The sequence below is a fragment of the Acanthaster planci genome, linkage group LG13 (assembly GCF_054643075.1).
Source record: "Acanthaster planci isolate LZ-2023a linkage group LG13, COTS_SCS, whole genome shotgun sequence".
In the NCBI taxonomy this organism is placed as follows: domain Eukaryota; kingdom Metazoa; phylum Echinodermata; class Asteroidea; order Valvatida; family Acanthasteridae; genus Acanthaster; species Acanthaster planci.
Window position 1 is genome coordinate 1,975,064 of NC_141789.1, and position 20,975 is coordinate 1,996,038.

The window sequence follows — 20,975 nt, forward strand, 5'->3', positions numbered from 1 at the left end:
CTCTGTTTGCTTGGAGGTTGCTTCACAGGCATCAAACAAAAAGAAAAGTCAATTTGAAAGTTTCTACGAAGACTACTGAAGGTATTGCCTTTTTAGCAGCCAATGCAGATTTAAGCTCTTTGAATTTTATGCAGTATATTTGGCGAAAAAAAACACGTTTTCTCTCTCGTATTAAAAAGATTGGCATTCAAAAACGTTTCACTACATACCTATGAGGTGATTTTGTTCACATATGCTACTTTCCTTGTTCTTGGTTGTTTTAATTGCGTTCTAAAATTGCCCAGACGTCACTCAACTAACCGCACCTTAATGTCACAAAATTCAAGACAGAAACATAAACAGTTCCGTTACGGGTGAAGGCAGGACCGGTATGTCTCGGATGGCAAATGATTCGTAGTCATGAATAAATGACGACCAGTAAAAGATAAATGTAGCCGCTTGACGTAATTGGCAATTCGGGGCTTATAGCACTGACTGCCCAATTGTTTAAGGGAGCGGGAATAATTCTGTAGTTTGAATGCGCATACGCAAACCGAATCGTCGAAAAAGATTCGGAACTTCGGGTACCATCCTGCCGAACACCGTTAAAAAGATCGGGTGCTGTCTCAATTCGGACGCTTTCTCAATTTGGATGCTTTTTCAACATCCGGATGCTTTTTAAAGTTGGATACTTTCCAAATTCGGATGCTTTCTGAATTCGGATGAAATGCGGGTGCGGAACACGAAACCTTTTGTCGGGGAAAGTGCATTCGAATCTGGAAAACGTTAGGTCTGTCAAATTTCATTCGGATTTTGAAAACATGTTAGGTCTGAAAAAATTCACTCGAATCTTTAAAACATATTAGGTCCAAAAACTTTATTTATATCTTAAAAACATGTCAGGTCTACAAAATTTCATTCGAATCTTAAAAACATGTCAGGTCTTGTTAAATTTCATCCAAAAAATATAATATTACGTACGAAAGATTTCATTCGGTTTTGGAAAATGAATTCAAAAATTCAAAGTACAGTCTGTTTTAAAAAACGTTACATTACAAAAATTAAAAAAAAAATCATTACATTTCTCGGAAAACATGTTCTGATCTGTTTGACTCTAATTCTGCTTCGTATTACGGCAAGCCTATGTGGCGAGTACCAAAAAACACGCCCCTTTTGTTCCACTCAGAGCGGATAGTGTTTGACGTAATATCAGGATGAGCATTTTCCACTCCCCCTCCGAAATATATGCCAATATCGTCAAAATTACCCACAATGCATCAAAATGGGCTCGAAAAATTCAGCTAATTTCAGACGATTTCGAAACCTTGATGACATTCTGTGATTTGTGATCGCCCAAATAAAGCATTACTATTGTGGAGGTCAAATACCATCTCTTGCTCCGATATTTACTGGTGTCAAATTAATAACAGCTCATGAACTTTGGAAGTCGTAGTGATAATGGTGCGTGAAGGAAAGCAAATAAAGAAATAATGCATTTCAGATTTCCAGATGAGGCGAAGCAAAGCAGAAGCCAAAAAGGTTTATCGTTCAGTATTAAAGCAAGGCGTACCCGCCAAAGGGATCATGCACTGCCCAACCTCGACTCCACGGGCTACGTGCGCGTTCCTTCACGAGCTAGATCGCCCAAGGCATGGTGGGAACCAGCATGGCGCGGCAAGATCGTGGTACCCATGGGAACGAGATTGTGCACAGCCACTTGAAACCGGCAGTGACGTCAAAAATGAAACACTGAGGCATACTTACAATGAAGCGCAGTCAACGCCCCGGAATTAGCAGACTGATTGGCTTTTTTTAATTGTTCGATTACACTCTGGTCACACAGAATCAACATCATGTGCTCCTTTACCCGATAAGCGGCGGACTGATTCCTCATTAAGGAAACAAACCTGACGTAGGTATGATTTGACAAAATAGTCCCGTTATAAAGCCACAAGCAAAACGAACAAATTGAAAGCAGACATTTTGCGACACTAACCGGAGCAGTCAAACCAAGCGGCTCTCCGCCGACCGATTTTTATTGACGGGTAAGTTTATTATTTACACCTTTAACTCTGGAATGATAGCAAGATTTTTGCTAAATGTGGAAAATAATCGCAGCAATTTTTGGTTGGTAATCTGATTTTCGTTAAGATGTTCGATCGGGCATGATTCTTGGATTTTCCAGGCCTTCTAGTAAACGCATATACCAAACACAACAATTACACCGACAACAGTAACATATAGAAACTGGAAACAAATTTTCCCAAGAGGGCCGATAATTACGCCAAATTATGCCACAGCAAAAAAGACCTGTTTCTTTCCGAGTAAGATTTGAAACAAGAGCATTTACATGCCTCTACTAAAGGGACAAAGGGTGACCTGGGCGGCTGGCATACCCAGGGTCAAGTCCTACATGCATTCCCAGGGTGCACGCGACGGTCGCGCAAAATGTTTTATGAGCGTTGTGAAGGTGTAGTCCCTAAGTCATGCATGTCACGACACAAGATCTGGTGTCCATTTTTTTTCCTGGTGGGGAATAGATACTTATTAGACGGTACATGTTTGATAGACGGGTGCTCTGCTTTTCCACTTCTTTTCGTTTACTGTGTAATGTAAAATGAGACAATTTCGCTTCTTTCTTGGCGGTCATTTTGTCACATGTAAAACGCCTTCATGGGTACGTACTATTGCATACTTAAATAAAATACTTAATTGTCTTTTGACATTTGTCAAGGTTGTATCAACTACATTAGATTTCATTAATTAATTAATGTGATTTCAAGAAAAATTGTTAGTTACTGTCAGACAAGAGTAACACATAAACGTTATGCTCTCAGATGCTGTACAGCCTGGTCGTCGGTTGAGGGGTGAATATAACAGCACTGTTCCACGTTCACATTTGATTTTCGTCTTTTTCACGAATGAAGAGGATACTTAATTAATTCTTTGCCAGAAATCGAAACATTGTTTTTTACGTTAACTTTTTCCCTGAGGATTTGCACGTGTGCTCTGAAATGAAGTTAATGAAGGAAGAAATGATGTTTAAATTGCCACATGTTTCACAAGATGAAAGGAAAGAAATCATTTCAAGAAACTACAAGCCACGTGTAGTGGAAAGCCGTTGTGAGTAATCATTACCCCACAATTTGAGTCAAAAAGAGAACCCTCGAGGGTTGAAGACAAAAACCAAAGCTGCTTCAGCTGTGTAGCCGAAGCACAACCTGGAAATATATTTGGCTGATTTCTTGCTACAGCCTCTGGGACTGCCACCGAACAGACTTGAGTACAGTTCTTTCTAAATCATTGTTTCATCAGATAGCAGTGAAATTGGAAGTTCTCTTGACGGGTTGACATAAACGAAATAGCCATCATTGTGAAAGGCACACAGGAATGTAGCTAGCTCCAGACAGGGACAAGAGAGATTTGGCAATAACAATTTAAACTGTTTATCACATTTGTGGTGGTACATGTTCGGGCGGTCTCAGGAAAAACTATATAAGAATTCATCACACGTGCAGGATTCAAATGCCCCCTGCGCAAGAATGGTATATCCGATTGTCACAAAGTTTGTGCCTAAAATGACCGCAAAAAATAACTCTGAAAAAGAGTGATTTGGGGATAACAATTTAAACCGTTATTAAACAACATTTGTGGTAGTACTCGTTCTGGCGGTTTTTAATGAGAACACAATTTTCGAAAAGGGAAATTTTCTCGACATGTTGAAATGATTCTTTTTTAAAAAGAATTCGTTTAGACGTAAAACAAAGAGTCCTTTGTTCTACTTTGTCCGTCTCATTGTTCAGTGTGTTTTAGCTGGCGCTGGGGAGCCGAATTATTTAGTACGACGCTTTCAAAAAATACTCATTGCCAAACAATATACTTGTAGGTCTGGCAAAATATTTAGTAATATTGTCACGGTGAATGACAACCTCAAATTTTTCTATTTAGAAAATTCAAGAAGAAAGAGAACGAATATACCTGGGTTGAATTATCCATAGCCACTGTCTACAAGAATGCCACAGTTTAGTATAAACTTTCCACGCCAACAGTTATAACAGCCAGGGTTTTACGTAGGCCTTTCTGTTCGAAATTCTCAAGTTGGGAAAAGCTCTAAACCAGTAAGTGCGCGAGACAAATATTGAACTCGGTTTGTGTGTATTATACACGCACGACACGACGTACAACGGGACTCGCAAAATTCAGATAATGTTGTTATTTCGAAATAATGAGAAATGCAATTTCATCATATCCCACCACTGTGTGATTTCAATCTATCTAAAAATAAGGCCACGTGATTATTGTTAATCACTCTGACGCATCTACACTCTAAAAAGTTTCGAATTTAAACACAATTTCTAAACCTCTTTTGTACCCAGTTTGTTAACATGTTTATTTGTTATAAATGCGTCTAAGAGTGCGTTTAAATGCGACGCGGATTTCAAAAAGCTGAATATGAACTACGGAAAAGCGTTAGCATTTAAACACGTTCCTAAAAATATTTCAGTGAACATATCATGGGTTAAAGGTAGATAAGTCTTGAAGGTTTGCATGGTGAATAGGTACAATAGAAAGTAGGTTTGCGGTAGCACCATGGACGTATCTCTTTTGTGAGTATTTGCGGTTCTGAAAAGAACCAGTGGTACTCGACGTTTCGAGCAGTATGCTCTGCTCGTCATCAGGAGAATGCCGGATACTGACTGGGAGTGGAGCTTAAGTAGTCTGGTGGAGGATTCTAGAGACAGGGGATTAGTCCGATGATGCGTGAAGGCGGGAACTCTGGAGAAGGGATTAGGCTGGCTCGGTGATGCGTGGCGGTAAACTTACTCAGGTGTGGCAGTACTGTTGGGGGTGTGGATTGGTAAACATGGGTGCTAAGGGTATAGAGGACCCATAGGCAGACTAAAGGAAGAACTGGGGCAGGGTGCCAAGGGGTATAGATGACCCATAAGGCGAGCTAAGAAGGGTTGAGGATGGGGCGCCAGATGTCACTGAAGATGAAGCCTGTGTCTTGCGGAACTGTTCTGTTCTTGTAAATCTCAATTGCCACCATAATAAGAAACCGGATCCAGATTACTACTTTGTGTACGGTAACGTTGAAGAGACGCAAGGTGACTCCAGTGTCGTAACGAGTTATCGCGAGGACGCCCTCAGTGGTGATTAGACCAGTTCCCTGCTGAATCAATCAAAACGACAGCTGGTGTCGTTGACGGCAGAAAAAGTGTATGACGTAATGTCTAGGATGGGCAGTTTATATCCCTCTCCCCTAGTATCGTCGAAATTACCCACAATTCAACAAAATGGACTCGAAATTTTCAGCCAATTTAAGACGATTTGGGAACCTTGGTGTGTGCTTTAGTGATCGCTCAAATAATGAATAACTGTTATGGAGGGCGAATTTTGTATTTGGCTTCAATGCTTACTGATGTCACATAAATAACAACTCGATGGACTTTGGAAGTCGAAGTGATATTGGTGCATAGGAAAGACCAAATAAATAACGGCATTTATGATCTCCAGATAAGGCGAAGCAAAACAGAAGCCCCAAAAGTTCATCGTCCCCGCCAAACGTTGATTTGCGCTAAGTACACGTTCTTTATTTTTCGTTTGGTTCAAATATTGACTTTGAAAACGTGCCGTGCGATGGCCCAATACATGTACTTTCGAAATCGAAGTCTCCCACCAGGTTTCACAAATTTTATAGACCAACGGTGAGAAGAGATCGGAAATTCTTTTACTTTGCCTCGACAATCAGTTGATAACACAAGGTCATCAGTGACGCCATGACCTTGGGGTAAGTGGGCCTATTGTGATTCACAGGATATTTATCGCCAGGGCCAATCAGTAAGCCAGGCGTGTCCGCCAAAGGTATCACGCACTGCCCAACCTCGACTCCACGAGCTGCGTGCGTGTTCCTTCAATAGCTAGATCGCGCAAGGCATGGGGCGACCAATGTGGCGTGGCTAGATCGTACCCACCGGAACGAGGTTGTACACTGCCACTTGCAACCGGCAGTGACGTCACAAAGGGCACATTGAGGCTAATACTACAATGGAGTGCAGTCACCGTCCCGGAACTGGCAACTCAGCTTTTTCACAAGTTCGATTACATTCTGGTTATACAGAATTAACATCATGTAATCCTTAAAAATGGCGGATTGATTCCTCATCAAGGAAGCAAACCCGACGCAGGTATCTTTCCGCAAAATAGTCCCGTCCCTCATATAAATCCACAGGCAAAACGAGCAAATTGAAAGCAGACATTGTTTTGCGACACTAACCGGAGCAGTCAAACCAAGCGGCTCTCCGCCGACCGATTTTTATTGACGGGTAAGTTTATGATTTACACCTTTAACACTGGAATAATAGCAAGGTTTTTTGCTAAATGTGGAAAATAATCACAGCAATTTTTAGTTGGTAATCTGATTTTCGTTAAGATGTTTGATCGGGCATGGTTCTTGGATTTTCCAGGCCTTCTAGTAAACGCATATAACAAACACAACAATTACACCGACAACGGTAACATATAGAAGCTGAAAATAGATTTTCCCAAGAGGGCCGATAATTATGCCAAATTAGGCCACAGCAACAAAGACCCGCTTCTTTCCAAAGTAAGATTTAAAAAAATTTATATGCCTCTACTGAACGGATAAAGGCTGAACTTGGCGGCTGGCACGCCCAGGGTCTAGTCCTTCACGTAGGCCCACGGCGCACGGTAGCGCGGAAGGTTACAACGAGCGTGGTGAGAAGGAACCCGTACGTCATGCCACGGCTTAAGAACTGGTGTCCATTTTTTTCCTGGTCGGTTTTGATACTCACAGGGTACAATTTAGTTTCATCAAATTTGTATCAATACCAGATTCCAGTACCTTTTGTTTGCTGCGTAATGGACAAGTAGACAATCTGGCTTCATTCTTGGCGGTCATTTCGTGACATGCCACTTCCCGAGTACTATGGCATAAGGAAAATCGTCTTTCGTCATTATTCTAAGTTTGTGTTATCTACACTAAATGCATTAAATGCAAGGAAAATGATGTAATTTCAAGAAAAGTTTTTCTTTTGCTGTCGGATCAGAGTGAAACATATAAGTTATGCTCTCAGATGCTGTACAGCCAGGTCGTTGGTTGAGGAGTGAATAGTACAGCATGCTCCACGTTCATATCTGATTGAATTCCTGAGTTCCTGAATTCTTTGCAAGAAAATCAAACCATTTTTTCATGTTAAACTTTCCCTGAGGATTTATGCGTTGACTCTGAAATAAAGTTAACAAACGGAACAAAATGATGTTTAACTTGCCTCATGTTACGCTGGATAAAAGGTGAAAAAAAATCATCTTTGGAAGCAAGAAGCTCCTGATCATTGAGTGGCCGTTACTCATAATCGGAAAGGTGTTACCCGCGCAGAAAAGATATTAGAGACAACAAAGCCTCTTCGGCAGTGTAGCCGAAGCAGCTGAAAAAAATCCGGAAAATGTTTGCTAATTTCTCGCTTTAATCTCTCGGAAGTGCCACCGAACGGATTTGTGTACAGTTTTATTCGGAATCATTCTTTTATCAGACAGTAGAGGGGGTAAATCTCCTGTTGAAGGTTCCATTATAAACGATTGGAAGTAAGAAACAACCACTATTGTGAAAGACACGTGTCCTTATTTTGATTTTCCGATTTTGAAAATTTAAAGTGACGAAGCAATTAGCGAATAGCTTTAAAGATGTTTATTGGACAGTCTGGCATGGAAAAAAAATGTGAAAAACCAAAGAGCAAAAGAATGCAAAGTTTCAGTGCCTACCAGAGCTATGAAATTGGTGCTAGTGCCTTGTGCGACGTAGATCTGACGGAACAATAATTATGTAGAGTGGAAGCAAATATGGTTAAAAATCGCCTGCACGAGCATTTATGGGCAAGCTCGATTGGTGACAATTTGTTAACCACTGGTGTTTATTTCATGCGCAGGTTACCAATCAAAATCGACCGTCGGTCGACAACTTGTCACCGACCACTTCCCCTTTTATACAAATCGGTATCCACAATGGCAGACCCGGGACCAATATTTTGGGAAGGGGGCAAACTTTTTTTTTGGACTGGGAGAAGTAGGATTTTCTTCATGTAACCTTTGACGGCCTCTCTCTGGGGAAAGGCTACATTTTGGCACTTTTGACAAGCTTTCTACAGAAGGGAATTGAAACACACCACGGAGATTCGACTTGGAAATTTGTTATTTAACAACCAGGAAGTAAAACCTTGAAGCTCCTTTTTTGTTGGAAACAATCCCCCGTTGCAGCCCTGCTTCGTATACCCAGCACAATATGTGGCAAAAGGGACCCCCCCATGTGAAGCACAAGCTATATACCCTAAAGCTATTGTGCCTACCCCCCCAAAAAAACTCTGGAAACAAATTCTAAAGCATCCTGTCAACGCAAAAGAAGACACAATAGAGGGGGCCCCTGGTTGCAATTTATGGCGCATGAAATGCCGCTTCCGATCCACCCGTGGATACCAATTGTGCGGACCTGTCCCGCATATATAGCTCTCGTAAGGCCAACTCCACTATTGACAGTAAGCAATCGTGGCTGATTACAGGGAAGATAACAATTACAGACCGTGGACTTGACCAGAATCATCGCTTGATTGCTGGATTAAAGTCCAAGCAGTTTGAAGCAGCAGCAGGGCATAGGGCGCGTGGTCGACAAAGCGATGGCTGTTTAGCAGTGACATGCCGCAACCAAAGTTCGATTCACAGTGCTGCTTGAGGACAAAAGTTTGATTACCCCCCCCCCCAATAAAAAAGGAACAAGGAAGAGGAAAACATACGTACACAACACAAAAATCCCTGTCAGGATTACCAACCAAATAAAACCTCCTAACTGTTATACTAATTAAAGCAGTAGTATAAATTAGTCAGTTAGAAATGTAGTTATTCAGTTATTTTAAATTTAGTCATTTTGTAAGTAATTATTAAATGAGTTCCGTTATACGTATGGAGTAATAAATATCTTATCTCCGACATGACTTGAGTTTTTCCTTCCTATATTTTTGAATAATGCCTTGCTAAATGGTTCGAGTTTTATATTGATTTCATTATTTATTTCGTCTGATATAACTGAGTTTCCAAATTGCAAATTGATTCAGTCGATAAAAAAACAAAATTTCTGAATACCTGAAATCCTGAATATCTCAAATTCCAAATAAATTCCTTACTCAGGAATTTAGTTATTTAAGTATTTAGTTACTTGGTTTGCTTTATAACCAAGGTCCAAAATACGGAAGTCTTTCTGAAGATCTGAAGTAATGAATACCTATATTGCTAAATTTCAAGACCCCTAAATGATTCAAACTCCAGTATAGAACAAGAATCAAGAACTAGGATTATCCAAGTGACTACTAGCTTTGATATTAACTCTTATTGATAAGTGTATGAATAATTCTGAGCATGTCAGAGTTTAAACAGCGTAGCATTCTCTTTGTTATGCAAATAAGATCAAACCAAAGTTATTAGTCATTACTACCTGACAGCTAAACAGCCCAAATGTTATGTGCCCGCCTTTCATTCTTTCCAAACAGAAACCTGAACTTTATGACAGGTGTGAATATTTTGTTAACTGTAAACTTGCACTACAGGGCTTTTGAAGTATCAAATAAAAGAACTAAATTGAGAAATACCAAGCCACTACTTGAAAATACCACTTTACCTGGTGAAGCAGCAAACCTGAGTGTTTAGGATAGGCCACACCACAAATGTCACCTATATCTTCGGGAAAAAACCCTGCCTTCAATTTTGCAATGCGGTACCGGGCATCGTAAACTAAACCGCACAATTATAGGCTTGGCCCCCCCCAAAAAAATTCATCTGTCTCCCTAACGATTTCACTTTATGCAGATCTCATACTTTGTTTGACCGAGTCGCAAAATCTGCAGAAAGAACACCATGAAACTCCTCGCAGTCGTCATCTGTCTAAGTTGGATCGGTAAGTTCCCCCTAAATTAATCGTCTAACATACACTTGTCTGGAGCCGTGAGTAGTCATGTATAAGGAGACGAATCCCCAACATCCATTCCATAAAAGGAAAAGCCTTCAGACCAAACAACCTCACTATATATTCCATCATATGCTGCCTGAGTAATTTCAAAATCGTTGGCGGATCCACGGGCCAATGGGGCCTGCGTCTCCTACACACCAAAGGGATTACGAGTGAAATGCAAGGGGGGGCTATAATTTCATTTGCCTTTCTTCCCAAAGCGCACAAAGAGCCCCAAAATTTACGTCTCAGAAAGGCCATGGAAGATTACAGAAAAAAACGCAAATCTTTGACTCATTCCAAGAAGAACATCGACCTCGATCCTCAAAATTTGGTCGAATGAGCAAAATCATAAATACCTACTTCTTCTTTCCAACTTACTACAACCCCCCCCGCTCCACAAAAAGAAGATAAACGTGTCACAAATCAAATTCATGAACGAAATTAAAAACCCACTTTTATGATTCGTACGCACGCAATTTGCTTCAAGATGCCTGAAGCGGTTTTGTTATTTTTACCGTACTGCGTGTATTGTCCACTCGGTCTGTTTTAGGGAGTATTTGGGGACGTGCGTGCTACGAATGCGATCAGACAGACGCCGCCTGCTCGGACCCGTTCAAGGAAGACAACTCCCTTAAAAACAACTGTTCAAATACGGCAACATACTGCATAGTAAGTGAATACTTTTTGAGGCAGATTAAAGGCTATGAAACAAGAAACTGCTCCAAACAGACAACGTGACCGACTGTCGGTTTTTAACCTCAAAAGTCCAAGTTATATTCACCGACAAAGGAAAATTTAAAACCTAGGCCATCTGGAAACCGGCAAGCCCGTTCACTAGACAGGTTTTCATCGAATAGAATTCCGTCCATGTGAAATGTGTCCCAAAATTGGGGTGAGTGGGTTCGACCAAGGATGAATGAATACAACAACATGGGGCACAGCTTCCGAAGTGCACACCCCCGGGGCCCTAATTTAACATTTCGAAAAATGCACAACCTACCTACAAGCCACAGATGCTTTTTGATGATGCTCCTTAATATAAAATGGGTGACCAAGTTCAGAAATTTAACCCTCGTTGTGCTGACGCAAACAAGCCAAGCATAGTACGCGGTGTGCCGTGGAGGAGGGCGTAAGAGCTTAGGCCCTTTTGCTGGGAAACACGATCACTGCAAAAAGGGGGGGGTTCCCGGCAAAAGGATGTAAGTATGCAACTGTTTAATTTAATGAAATATGAAGATTTCTTGGCTAAAAGTAAAAAAGAAACATCCCAAGTCCTTTAATACGTTGTTCAAAGGTTGCTTTTTGTACAGCCCAGGTTGATTTTGTAGTAAATCATATCCGTGTTTACTTAGTAAAGAGAGAATGTTTCTTACGCCCTCTTGCCGGGCACCCTTCGACTGTAAAAACGTTGTGTACCTCGGATATGTAAATACCAAAAGCTGCACATTTTCGGTCTTTTATCTCGTCTTCCTTACACTTTTAATAACTTAGTATCGTTCTCGCGAAGTGCTTGTGTCACCAAATGCAATTCTTTAAAATCAGTGAAGTAGCACACTCTCAGCATTGCGAGGTTTTTTCCTTTCACGTTCCCTGCAGAAGACAGCGGGCGAGTTCCAAGGCATAAAGGCAGTCACGAGAGCCTGTGACGATGCTGGAACCTGTGCGCAGCAGGGGAGCGGCTGCTTGACGCTGGATCTCGGCGGCATTACCGCCACCCAATGCTGCTGTAACACCGATTACTGTAACGGGGCCGGCCCAGTGCGCTTGATGTCCGCCCTGGCCACTGCCTCAATGGGCTTTGCTGCCATGCTCATCGCAATGTAAAGAGTAGTAATAACGAACGCCCTCAACGAACCGGCTCGGTATATCAGCTGCGCATGCCCAAAATGAAAGGCGTTGCGATCGGAGGTCATTCGGGGACATGTTCACGCTCGCGTGCTTTGTTCTCGAATGTCTTCCCTTTTTTGAAAAGCCACCGACCCATTAAAAACATAGTCTTGCTATCAGTTGGTGAACACGTTCCAACACGCCAACGTTCCATGGCATCAACGGCCATAAATACCATCCGTCCAAATTCTAAACTTGATTGTTCAGTGTCACTTTTTAAAACCATGCTTACAACCTAATGGCAAGTAAATGTTTAGAATGGGGGGGGGTAGGTAAAGACAGTTTTCGTATTGTAGAAAGTGGCTGTTCGTGCTCGGTCACAGTTTAATTAAATAGCATATCATTAGTTTATGGAAGCCTCTTACAAATCATAGCAGTCTTTCAATTGGTTGTGTTAATGGCAAATGATGTAGGGGGCGCTCTTTCACAGAACTACTTGGATTTCTTTCTGATATGAAAATGCGACGAGTCCTTTTCACTATGAGAACCTAATCACAGAATACACCATTGGAGGAGTACGGATAACGGAAGCACGTTAAAGAGAAATGTCGAGCAAAATCTGTAACAACGAACTTGTTCGACACTGCTCAGTAACCTTCAGAGGTGCATATAGGCGCAGTATAATCCAATTGGAACCTTTGTCGAACTATTTTGGAGAATCCCATTATCATCACATTTTAGCGCTGGTCACCATATTCTGAGCGTTCACAGTCTCTCCCCTTGGTGTGCAATTGACAGGATGACCACGGCGGCGTTGGAACTACGCCCCAGGGCCTTATCTTAAAAAAAAAAGACAGAACGGCCAAGCTGCCAAGCGGTATTGGTTGAACTACATCTATTCAGTTAAGTACTATGCAATCGTCGCTCGAAAAAACCTTTTGTTTTTTGTTTTTGTTTTTGACCGGAGGGCAATAACGTTGGTGGCAGCAGATGGACAAAACACCATTTCTGAGCGAGCCTGGGTCTCTACACGTAGAAAAACTAACCCGCATTAATAGCACACAGCTTTATAGTTAAAGGTCCGTTTCAGGTACCCACCTTTGGCAGCTGAAATATCTATCTTGTGTTCTTCACACAAGCATTAAGTTTCACTGTGTACGCATAGTTGTGAAGTGCAGAAACGTCGGTGTTAAATTTAACACCCTTGGTGTCGACGTCCAGCCCTGAACCTATTTAAACCCAGTAGATAAACCCTAGGGCTTTTAAATTAACACCACAGTTTTTACAACGTCAATACAGTTGAAAGGAAGTGAAACAGTGCCCATACGTAATTTTGTAAATTTTGGTTTTGAAAAAATCCAAGTAATTGTTCGGGCTCAAAGCCCTCGAATTGTCATGCTTTAAAAGAGTAATGAAGATACTATTTTCGAATAAGAAATGTACTCTTTAAGACACCTCAAAGATGTAGCTTAAAAAGCAATAGCAAAGTCAAGAGTCAAGACGGAGTAAAAATACAGTGAAGTCTTGAATGCCTGTAAATAGCATTGAAGATAGGTCTGAAATTCATTATGTAACTATTGTCAAAACGGTTAAGCATTCAAATTATACGAAGACACGGTCATACAACGCTTACAACACTAGAAAGGCTGGTTTAAGGCGGCCAAAATTGTGAAAGGTCCGTTGGTCAAAAACAATGGATGTCGGATTTTGTGACGTTTTGGCGAGTTCATAGGTTCATTTTGTCTTGATGAATGAACTTTAGGTTTTCACATGTAAAGCTTAACAGGGTTCCTGCCAGTGGAGGGTTAGTGGCGCGTCTAGCTGGGGGGGGGTAACGCAAGTCCTCCCCAGCCCCCGAGACATAATGCCATTTCTTTGAAGGATCTAAACGTGCGGGCAGCATTCTCGATTTAGTACAATCACCTGCAAGAGTGAGGAATTTTTACAGATGAACAATACGGGCATTTCACAATAGCGCGCCTCCAAGAAGTTTGCAACGCGTTGGCCAATCACAACGCGTGAAATCTTTCGACCCATTGCCTGTTTGAGAATCGCTGGTATGTCAGATTAAAAAAAAAAAGAAAATCTAATTCCCCCTCCGGCTCCCCGGACGTAACGCCTGGGTACGCCACTGTGGACACTGCATTCGGGTTAAGGGTAAAACATTAGTTGCACATGAATAAATGATGACCAGAAAAATACAAAAGGTTGGTCTTGTCCTGAGTTAGAGTTTGTCTTCTCGCGGTAAAGTTATACATTGTACACTATCAAGAGAGAAATTGCTTAGGCCCTCGTTCACCTTGGGTCCAGCCCGGCTTCTTTGACGAAAAACCCCTATCGTTTGATTTCCAATATACAAAGCCCTTTACTCATTGTGACTGACGGATGTTGTGAACTTTTCTGAGATGTTCAGTAGCCTTCCCCAGCAAAGGCCCCATTATGAAACGAAAAAATCTCTCAACATGCACCCTTTTGTCTGTTCAGGTTCACCCTCTTTTCGGGAATTCCAGACGCCCACCCTTTTTTTGGAAATTGTTGGACGGCCACTGGTGTTTACGTTTGGATATATTTACGTTGTCCTGCTTACTTTGTGTTTATGAAACATCTATGCACCGTGACCCTCTGCTCAGGTCAACGGGAAACACTATATAATGCGTGGTGCTGAACAACTCGTCTTGTTTACAATGACCATTCAGCTCAGCTCGAAGCAAACAGCGACACATCAAAATACATGTAGTGTCAATACCAGAAATGTATATACACGGTGGAGTCTGCGATGCCGGATCGACAGAGAGCGAGTCCTCAGGTAAAAAAAAAAAGAAGAAATCACACACCGTGTTTACACTCGGCGGGGCAGACGGTGATTTGATTGCAGGGTGCAGCAGCGGTGGTCCGCGGTCCGGTGAACAGCCGGGGTAATGTTTACGGGAAAACGGTCCGGTTTGTATCCGCGACAATCAAAGAGGCTGCGCTTGGCCCCGGCGTTGCGTTTCAGAAACCCCATCCGTGGCAATTTTCCTCTCCGACAAAAGCGGCACGAAACTTGAACTTCGACTTGACTGTGTGGCACAGGGGTAGCCTTTCGGCTGGGTGAGCTACGAGACATTTGTTTGTGCGACTGTGGGGGGAAGTCAATTGCACAAAAAATAACACGCTTCATTTGCATAGTGTGTTTGACCCAAAGTCTGCTGATAAGTGACTACGAAAAAAGTTGGTGTCGTTGTTTGTATTGTACTGGTAATTGGTATTCGATTAGTTGGTTCCGAATAGATTTCTTCCCTCTTTGCTTCACGAAAACATCGTGTGTTTTATTTGTATACATTATCGTCGGTTCGGGGAGTTTTATTCGGATTAGATAACTGTAACAAAATCGCAACTGTCGTGAATTTTGATAATATATCAACTTGAAATAAATCATGAATTAAGCTCGAGTGATGCAGACGGTCATCTCTTGGAATCGTACGATCTCAGAATCGTCGAATCGTTTCAGTGTCGATTCCACCTCTGGATTGTTGGACTTAGATGATGCTATGACCCATTAAACAGCAGGGGCAGTTGACCACGTGTTCTGTTTACAACCTCACCCCCTTTATCGTTCTGTTGCCCTCTCCCCCAGGTGACCTCCATGCAGGTACGCGATAATAAAAAAACAAAAAAACCTGGAGTTGTTATATTACTAGACTGAGGTCTTCCACCTAGCCTAGAGAAATCATCAGACGTTTTATGACGCGTCGCTCAGACTAATCGTATTTGACGCAAACATCTAAGCTCGATAGCGATACCACAGCGCAAACAGAGCCCCCGGGGGTCTCGCCAGAGAGCCTGATTAATCGGCAGGCTATCGGGTTTCCCTGGTAGCAAGGTGTATTACGATTTGCGCCTTGCGCGGGTATACTGGCGTATTAACTCAGACGAGACGAGACGCGACGCCGGCGAGGCCGCAAGACAGCAAGTGATCCGGGGGTGTGAAGGCTCGGAAACGTGCTTAGATACTGTCACCAAGCCGGATTACCAGAACAACTTCAAAACAGTATCCATAAACATTAGGTTATGGTACGAAACACTCTGCTCAAGTCAGAATAGATTCGAATGGAAGATAGAAGCGTTCCATCCTCTTCCTCATCGTAATTAACCTATCACTGGGGCTATCTGTCACAGTTGTCAAAAAACAGGAAGACAAGCCAATGTCACGGTTGAAAGTTTGTGTGCGTCACAGGGCTTTGAAATTTTATGCAAATCGGAGTAAATAAAAATTGTTGTCCTGCAATGAAAGTCCCGACAAAAATAATCAGGAACCTACAAAGTAACTATGTGACCAAACATTTGGTCCCAACATCCTTCAGGAGTAACTACAAAGTATGACTTCACGAAACTATGAAAATCACAGTGATTTCCGGCAACCCTTTTTCAAGTGAATAATAGTACACGTTGTTTATTTGCCATGCTATTTTGCGGACGTTGTTAATTTCTCAATAATTTTGACAAAACTGTCAACAAAAAAAAGGATTACCGACACTATTTCCATATTTTGTCAAAATTAACCACGACGAGAAGCGGACGGTAATCTGAGATCGCGGCGAGCGGGGACACCGTGCAGGTTCCACGGTGGCGCGACAGCCTTTGGCCCTGGTTGCTTGCACCGGGACTCCTCGTTACTATCAAAATATACACAATAGAGAATGGGATGAAACCGAGTCCCATAAGCTGACAGGCCGTGTAACCTAACGGGAAAGCTGTCGACTCTTAAAAGAGAATAGGGGGAAAAATACTTCAAAGCAGAGTCGGTGGTTTCACTTTTGAATGTGCCACAGCATAATTTGTCTATATTGCCAAGACTAACATTCCAATCACCGTATCTCCCCTACCCCTAATTCCATCGACAATTTGCCTTTTTCAAGACAAATTTTGTGTAAAATGAGTTTTACCCCTCTCTGATTCAACTGAAAGTACATGGCAAAAATCTAAGGGGGAGGGGCACGAGAAATTTATCTGATAATTTCACCCAAAAATGGCGAAAAGCTAGATGTTCGCTGCAATTATACTCCTGTACAAAGTTCCACCGATATCTCGTGTACGGAGGTGGTTACAGTCAGACCAGTGGGTTCTCCACAGAACCGAAACCTCATTACAAACCCTGTTCTTGTTTTCCTTCCGTCAGTTGCTTTCGAGAGCCAAGCAGGGGTGCAATGCAAACAGACAAACAGTTGAAAAATGCTCATCCCAACAGCCAGAAATTATTATTTCCCAGGAGATGGACCAGGGTGGATTAAATTAGTTCGTGCAGTGAGCCCACGTGTTTCGAAACAGCCTTCGACATTTTGGCATTTTATAAAACAAAGAAGATGCTTGTCATCATGAAACCTATGAAATATCTACCTCCCTGTGTTGTATGGCTTCTGTGATATTTCAGCGGAGAGACTGCGTGGATTGTTGCAGGTGCTTTAGTGCAAGAAAACCACAGAAACGGTTATTCTCTTCAATAATGGACATTTTTAGCCGAAGGACACGTGCATTACGCCCAAAAAAGGCTTTCACTAATACTTTGTATCGGAATTTAGCTTGCACAATGGCTACATTTCAACTGACTTTATATTCATGGATGCAAAGAAAGTTCGAGTGTAAACAGAACAGATCTGAAGTTAAATATGGTTCTTATTTACAGTGTAGATTACACGACGCAAGCGTCCCAATCCTAGCTCGTTAGCGTTATCGACATAATGTTGTATCTAGCAACAGAACTATTATCGCAGTATAAACAACATTTAGGTGCCTACTAAAACAAAGTCCTGCAGTGAGAAGCGAGGTCTACCCCTCGCGCTTTGCAAAAGATGCAGACGACTAATGAAATACCATCGGACCATTGGACCACTCTGATTGGTCCAGCAAGTGCGCGCTCAAGTGTAACTTCAGCACAACGGCAGAGCTGGGATGTGATTGGCTGATCGCGTGCCTCCGTTGCGCACGCAGTCTTGGAGTGAACAAGGGCTTAATTAAAACCGTTAAAATGCTAAAAGGCATTTTACAGGTTCAGCGACAGCAACATCACATGTAGTCGACCTATATTACTTGCTGACTTGACACGGAGTTTGAGTTCATTCTGAGGAAGGCCACTAGTTTGAATTTTTTCGTTAATGAAAGTGGAGTAGCTAGTCGGGAATATTTGGACAAAAATGCATCCCACGTTCCACGGTATGTACTCCTCAGTGGGAATACAGCAGCAGGCAATGGCCACGGGTTATCTCGCTGGGTCTGCCTTCGACTACAACATGACATCTTCTTACCCGCGTCGTCAGTCTGTGTGGCTCGGGGGCACGTCCCCCGCCTTCACGGCCAACGCACCCGCCTACAACCTGGGCTCGCCCCCTACTGCGCCGTCCCCGTACATGACGCCATCGGCGTGCGGCGGTGGGTCCTACCAGTTCTCGTCGCCTCAGGGCCCTGCAGCGGTGGCGGGCGGCGCGGCTCCGTGCTACCCGACGGCTGGGTTCCCCTCCCCGGACTTTGGCTGGTTTTCCCTGTCCTCCCAGCACGATCTGTACAAGATGGTCAGGCCGCCGTACTCCTATTCAGCACTCATTGCCATGTCTATCCAGTCGGCCCCCGATAGGAAGATAACGCTCAGCGGCATCTACAAGTACGTGGCGGAGAATTTCCCCTTCTACAAGAAGTCCAAGGCGGGCTGGCAGAACTCGATTCGTCACAACCTGTCGCTCAACGATTGCTTCGTCAAAGTAGCCAGGGCAGACAGCGATCCCGGTAAGGGACATTACTGGACCCTTGATCCCAATTGTGAGAAGATGTTTGATAACGGTAATTTCCGCAGGAAGCGCAAACGCCGCGAGAACAACAGCAAAACCGACGGGCAGGACCTGCACAAGAGTTCCAAACTGTCCACGATGGCCGACGAGGTTTTCAACAGCTCTGCTAATTTGGTGAAGATGTCTGCCTCGTCACCCGTCCTGACCCCTGAGTTCCCCTTCCCAAACCCCATGGGGCAGGAGGAGAGCGCTGGTCCCCTGCCGGAGCGCAAGCCGTGCCTTTATCAGTCTTCTCCCCAGAGCGACAACCTCCTGGCATCTTTTGCAGCATTTGCCAACAAGCAGTTTGCCGAACTCAGGCAGCAGGGCGGAGGCAAGGCTGCCGGCACAGGGACGCTGGCCACTGTAGCAGGTCCCCGCCAAGATCGGCTGAAACCAGATTGCGAGAAGGCCGTTCCTTCTGGAGGCGAGAGCACGGATGGCCCAGGACAAGGAGTCGGTGCCCACGGTGCTTCGCGCTACGGGTTCAGTGTCCGCAGTCTGCTCGGTCAAGCATACCCACATCAAAACATCAATGACTGAGGACAAGGGTAGAAAACAGTGACGTATCCAGCGGGGGGGGCGGGCAGCCCCCGAGGGTTTTGTTTTTGTTTGTGTGCAAATAATACTTCATAGGTGAGTAGGAAAGAAAGTCCTAGGTATACTTATTTATAAAATATTAGCACCAAACGCTTAGGAAACAACACCACGAAATAGAAACAAACATGTCGGGACCGCGAATTTGCGCCCCCCCCCGACACTGAAAGCTGGACACGCCGCTGGTAGAAAACTGCATGTTCGTATATACATCCTGAATGCGCAAATTGTACGAAATCTCTTTCAAATGGCTGTAGTCGCAACGGGATGAAGACGAGCCTGGCAGTTTCATTTCATTTGTTTTAATACGATCGCAATTCACTGAACTATGAAAGAGCATTGTGCTCAGTGTTTGTCAGTCCATTTTCGATTCACATAAACAGAACCATTAATCGATATCGGCAGTGTTTTGCTTTAAAACTAGCCTATGGGCATTGAATATTACTCAACAAAGTGTAAAACCCGGTACTCATTTGCTTCTTCTCAAGACGTGTTGAGAAGCCGTTCCTTGCATGCAACCACGTTAATTGACCACTCACCAACGATGTCACGCCTCAGAGATATCGGATGCATATTTTTTATTCGAGTTTTCCTCAAATGACAGAAGGCAAGTCACGTGGTTGCACGTGGCAGGGTAGCGAGGCCTTCTCTGCTCGGTCCAAGTGTCTTCTCGCGCATTGTATTTAAAAGTGAGGTAATTAGGTAACTGCGTCAATAGTATACGGATGGTTTATTCAAGAAAAGGTAAAAACCAGATGGTCTGACGACCAGGGTCTTGACATGCATGTACACGTACTACATTTTTGTTGCAATCAACTGTTATAGTGGAGTGCCGTGGCCTTGTGGTTAAGAACATCGGGTTTGTAGTCGGCGAGTAAAGCCGCAGGTTGCAGGTTCGAATCCAGCCTTTGTCACTCATTGCCTGTCTCCTTGCAGGAGTAATTGGGTACCCTGCCAAAGCAGAGATGGTTATTGGGTTTGATTTAGCTGCGTTGCGCCGAAATAGCGAGATCGAGTTGAATACTCCCCAGGAAGCCGAGATGGTATTTGGAATGTTTCATGGCTCCAGTGAGCAGGGGTAATAATATATGTAATGGATTGCGCCTTTCCGGATATTAAAGTGCGCAATATAAATCTATATTATTAATAACAACGTTGCTGGGACCAGCCGAAAACGGTAAATTAAAACCAGAACCTACAATGCAAGAAACAGACTGTCTAAATTGAAGGAACATCTCCGACAGTCACCTCGAGTCCACACATCTCCTATACAAGGAGCCTGTACATCGCAAAAAGCATGGGAAACGTGGCTTGAATGCGGTTGTTACACTTCTGTATATTTTAAAGGGGGAAGGCAGATTTCTGCATTTCCCTCAAACTTTTCACGCCACTGTGGACAGGAAGAATAAAGCAAGTAGAGCCCACAGCACACACTAAGGATTCCAATTGTGAATTGTACACTGTGACTATGTCCTTTCTTTTTAAGCTATTGTTTAGCGTTTGGTAAACGTCGCTCCAGCGCCAGAACGCAACATTGAATTAGGTGCAAAAAAATACCGGACATGTAGTGGACTTGCAGCGAGCAAAACTCATCCGATTCATCACTTTCTAATTTTAGTGAAACGAAAACCATAAGCCGACTTCCCCGCAGAACGATCTGTACGAAGTGAGAAAGCAAAAGCTCGGCGATGTTTTCATTCGTCACGGCCTGTAGGCAGCGGTTCAACAAACATTTCATTGACGTAACGTCAACACAGCCGCGC

The 20,975-nt window shown here is 43.2% G+C and overlaps 2 protein-coding genes across 2 annotated transcripts; both read left to right on the forward strand.

Annotated features, from left to right (window-relative positions):
- Positions 1-6,043: 6,043 nt before the first annotated feature.
- On the forward strand, positions 6,044-14,024 carry LOC110977104 (uncharacterized). Its single transcript, XM_022230931.2, has 4 exons — positions 6,044-6,305; positions 9,850-9,937; positions 10,542-10,660; positions 11,588-14,024. Exons 2-4 carry the CDS (start codon positions 9,898-9,900, stop codon positions 11,813-11,815), a joined length of 387 nt encoding a protein of 128 aa, XP_022086623.2. The 5' UTR covers positions 6,044-6,305; positions 9,850-9,897; the 3' UTR covers positions 11,816-14,024.
- Positions 14,025-16,802: 2,778 nt separating this feature from the next.
- On the forward strand, positions 16,803-20,975 carry LOC110977070 (forkhead box protein I1-like). The gene has a single exon (XM_087144768.1). It carries the CDS (start codon positions 17,989-17,991, stop codon positions 19,156-19,158), a length of 1,170 nt encoding a protein of 389 aa, XP_087000894.1. The 5' UTR covers positions 16,803-17,988; the 3' UTR covers positions 19,159-20,975.

Excerpts from the sequence above, each read along its gene's own strand:
- LOC110977070 (XM_087144768.1), top strand. The coding sequence starts at position 17,989 with ATGCATCCCACGTTCCACGGTATGTACTCCTCAGTGGGAATACAGCAG.
- LOC110977104 (XM_022230931.2), top strand. The coding sequence starts at position 9,898 with ATGAAACTCCTCGCAGTCGTCATCTGTCTAAGTTGGATCG. Across the intron at positions 9,938-10,541 it reads CATCTGTCTAAGTTGGATCG|GGAGTATTTGGGGACGTGCG; the intron begins GTAAGTTCCCCC and ends GGTCTGTTTTAG. Across the intron at positions 10,661-11,587 it reads ATACGGCAACATACTGCATA|AAGACAGCGGGCGAGTTCCA; the intron begins GTAAGTGAATAC and ends CGTTCCCTGCAG.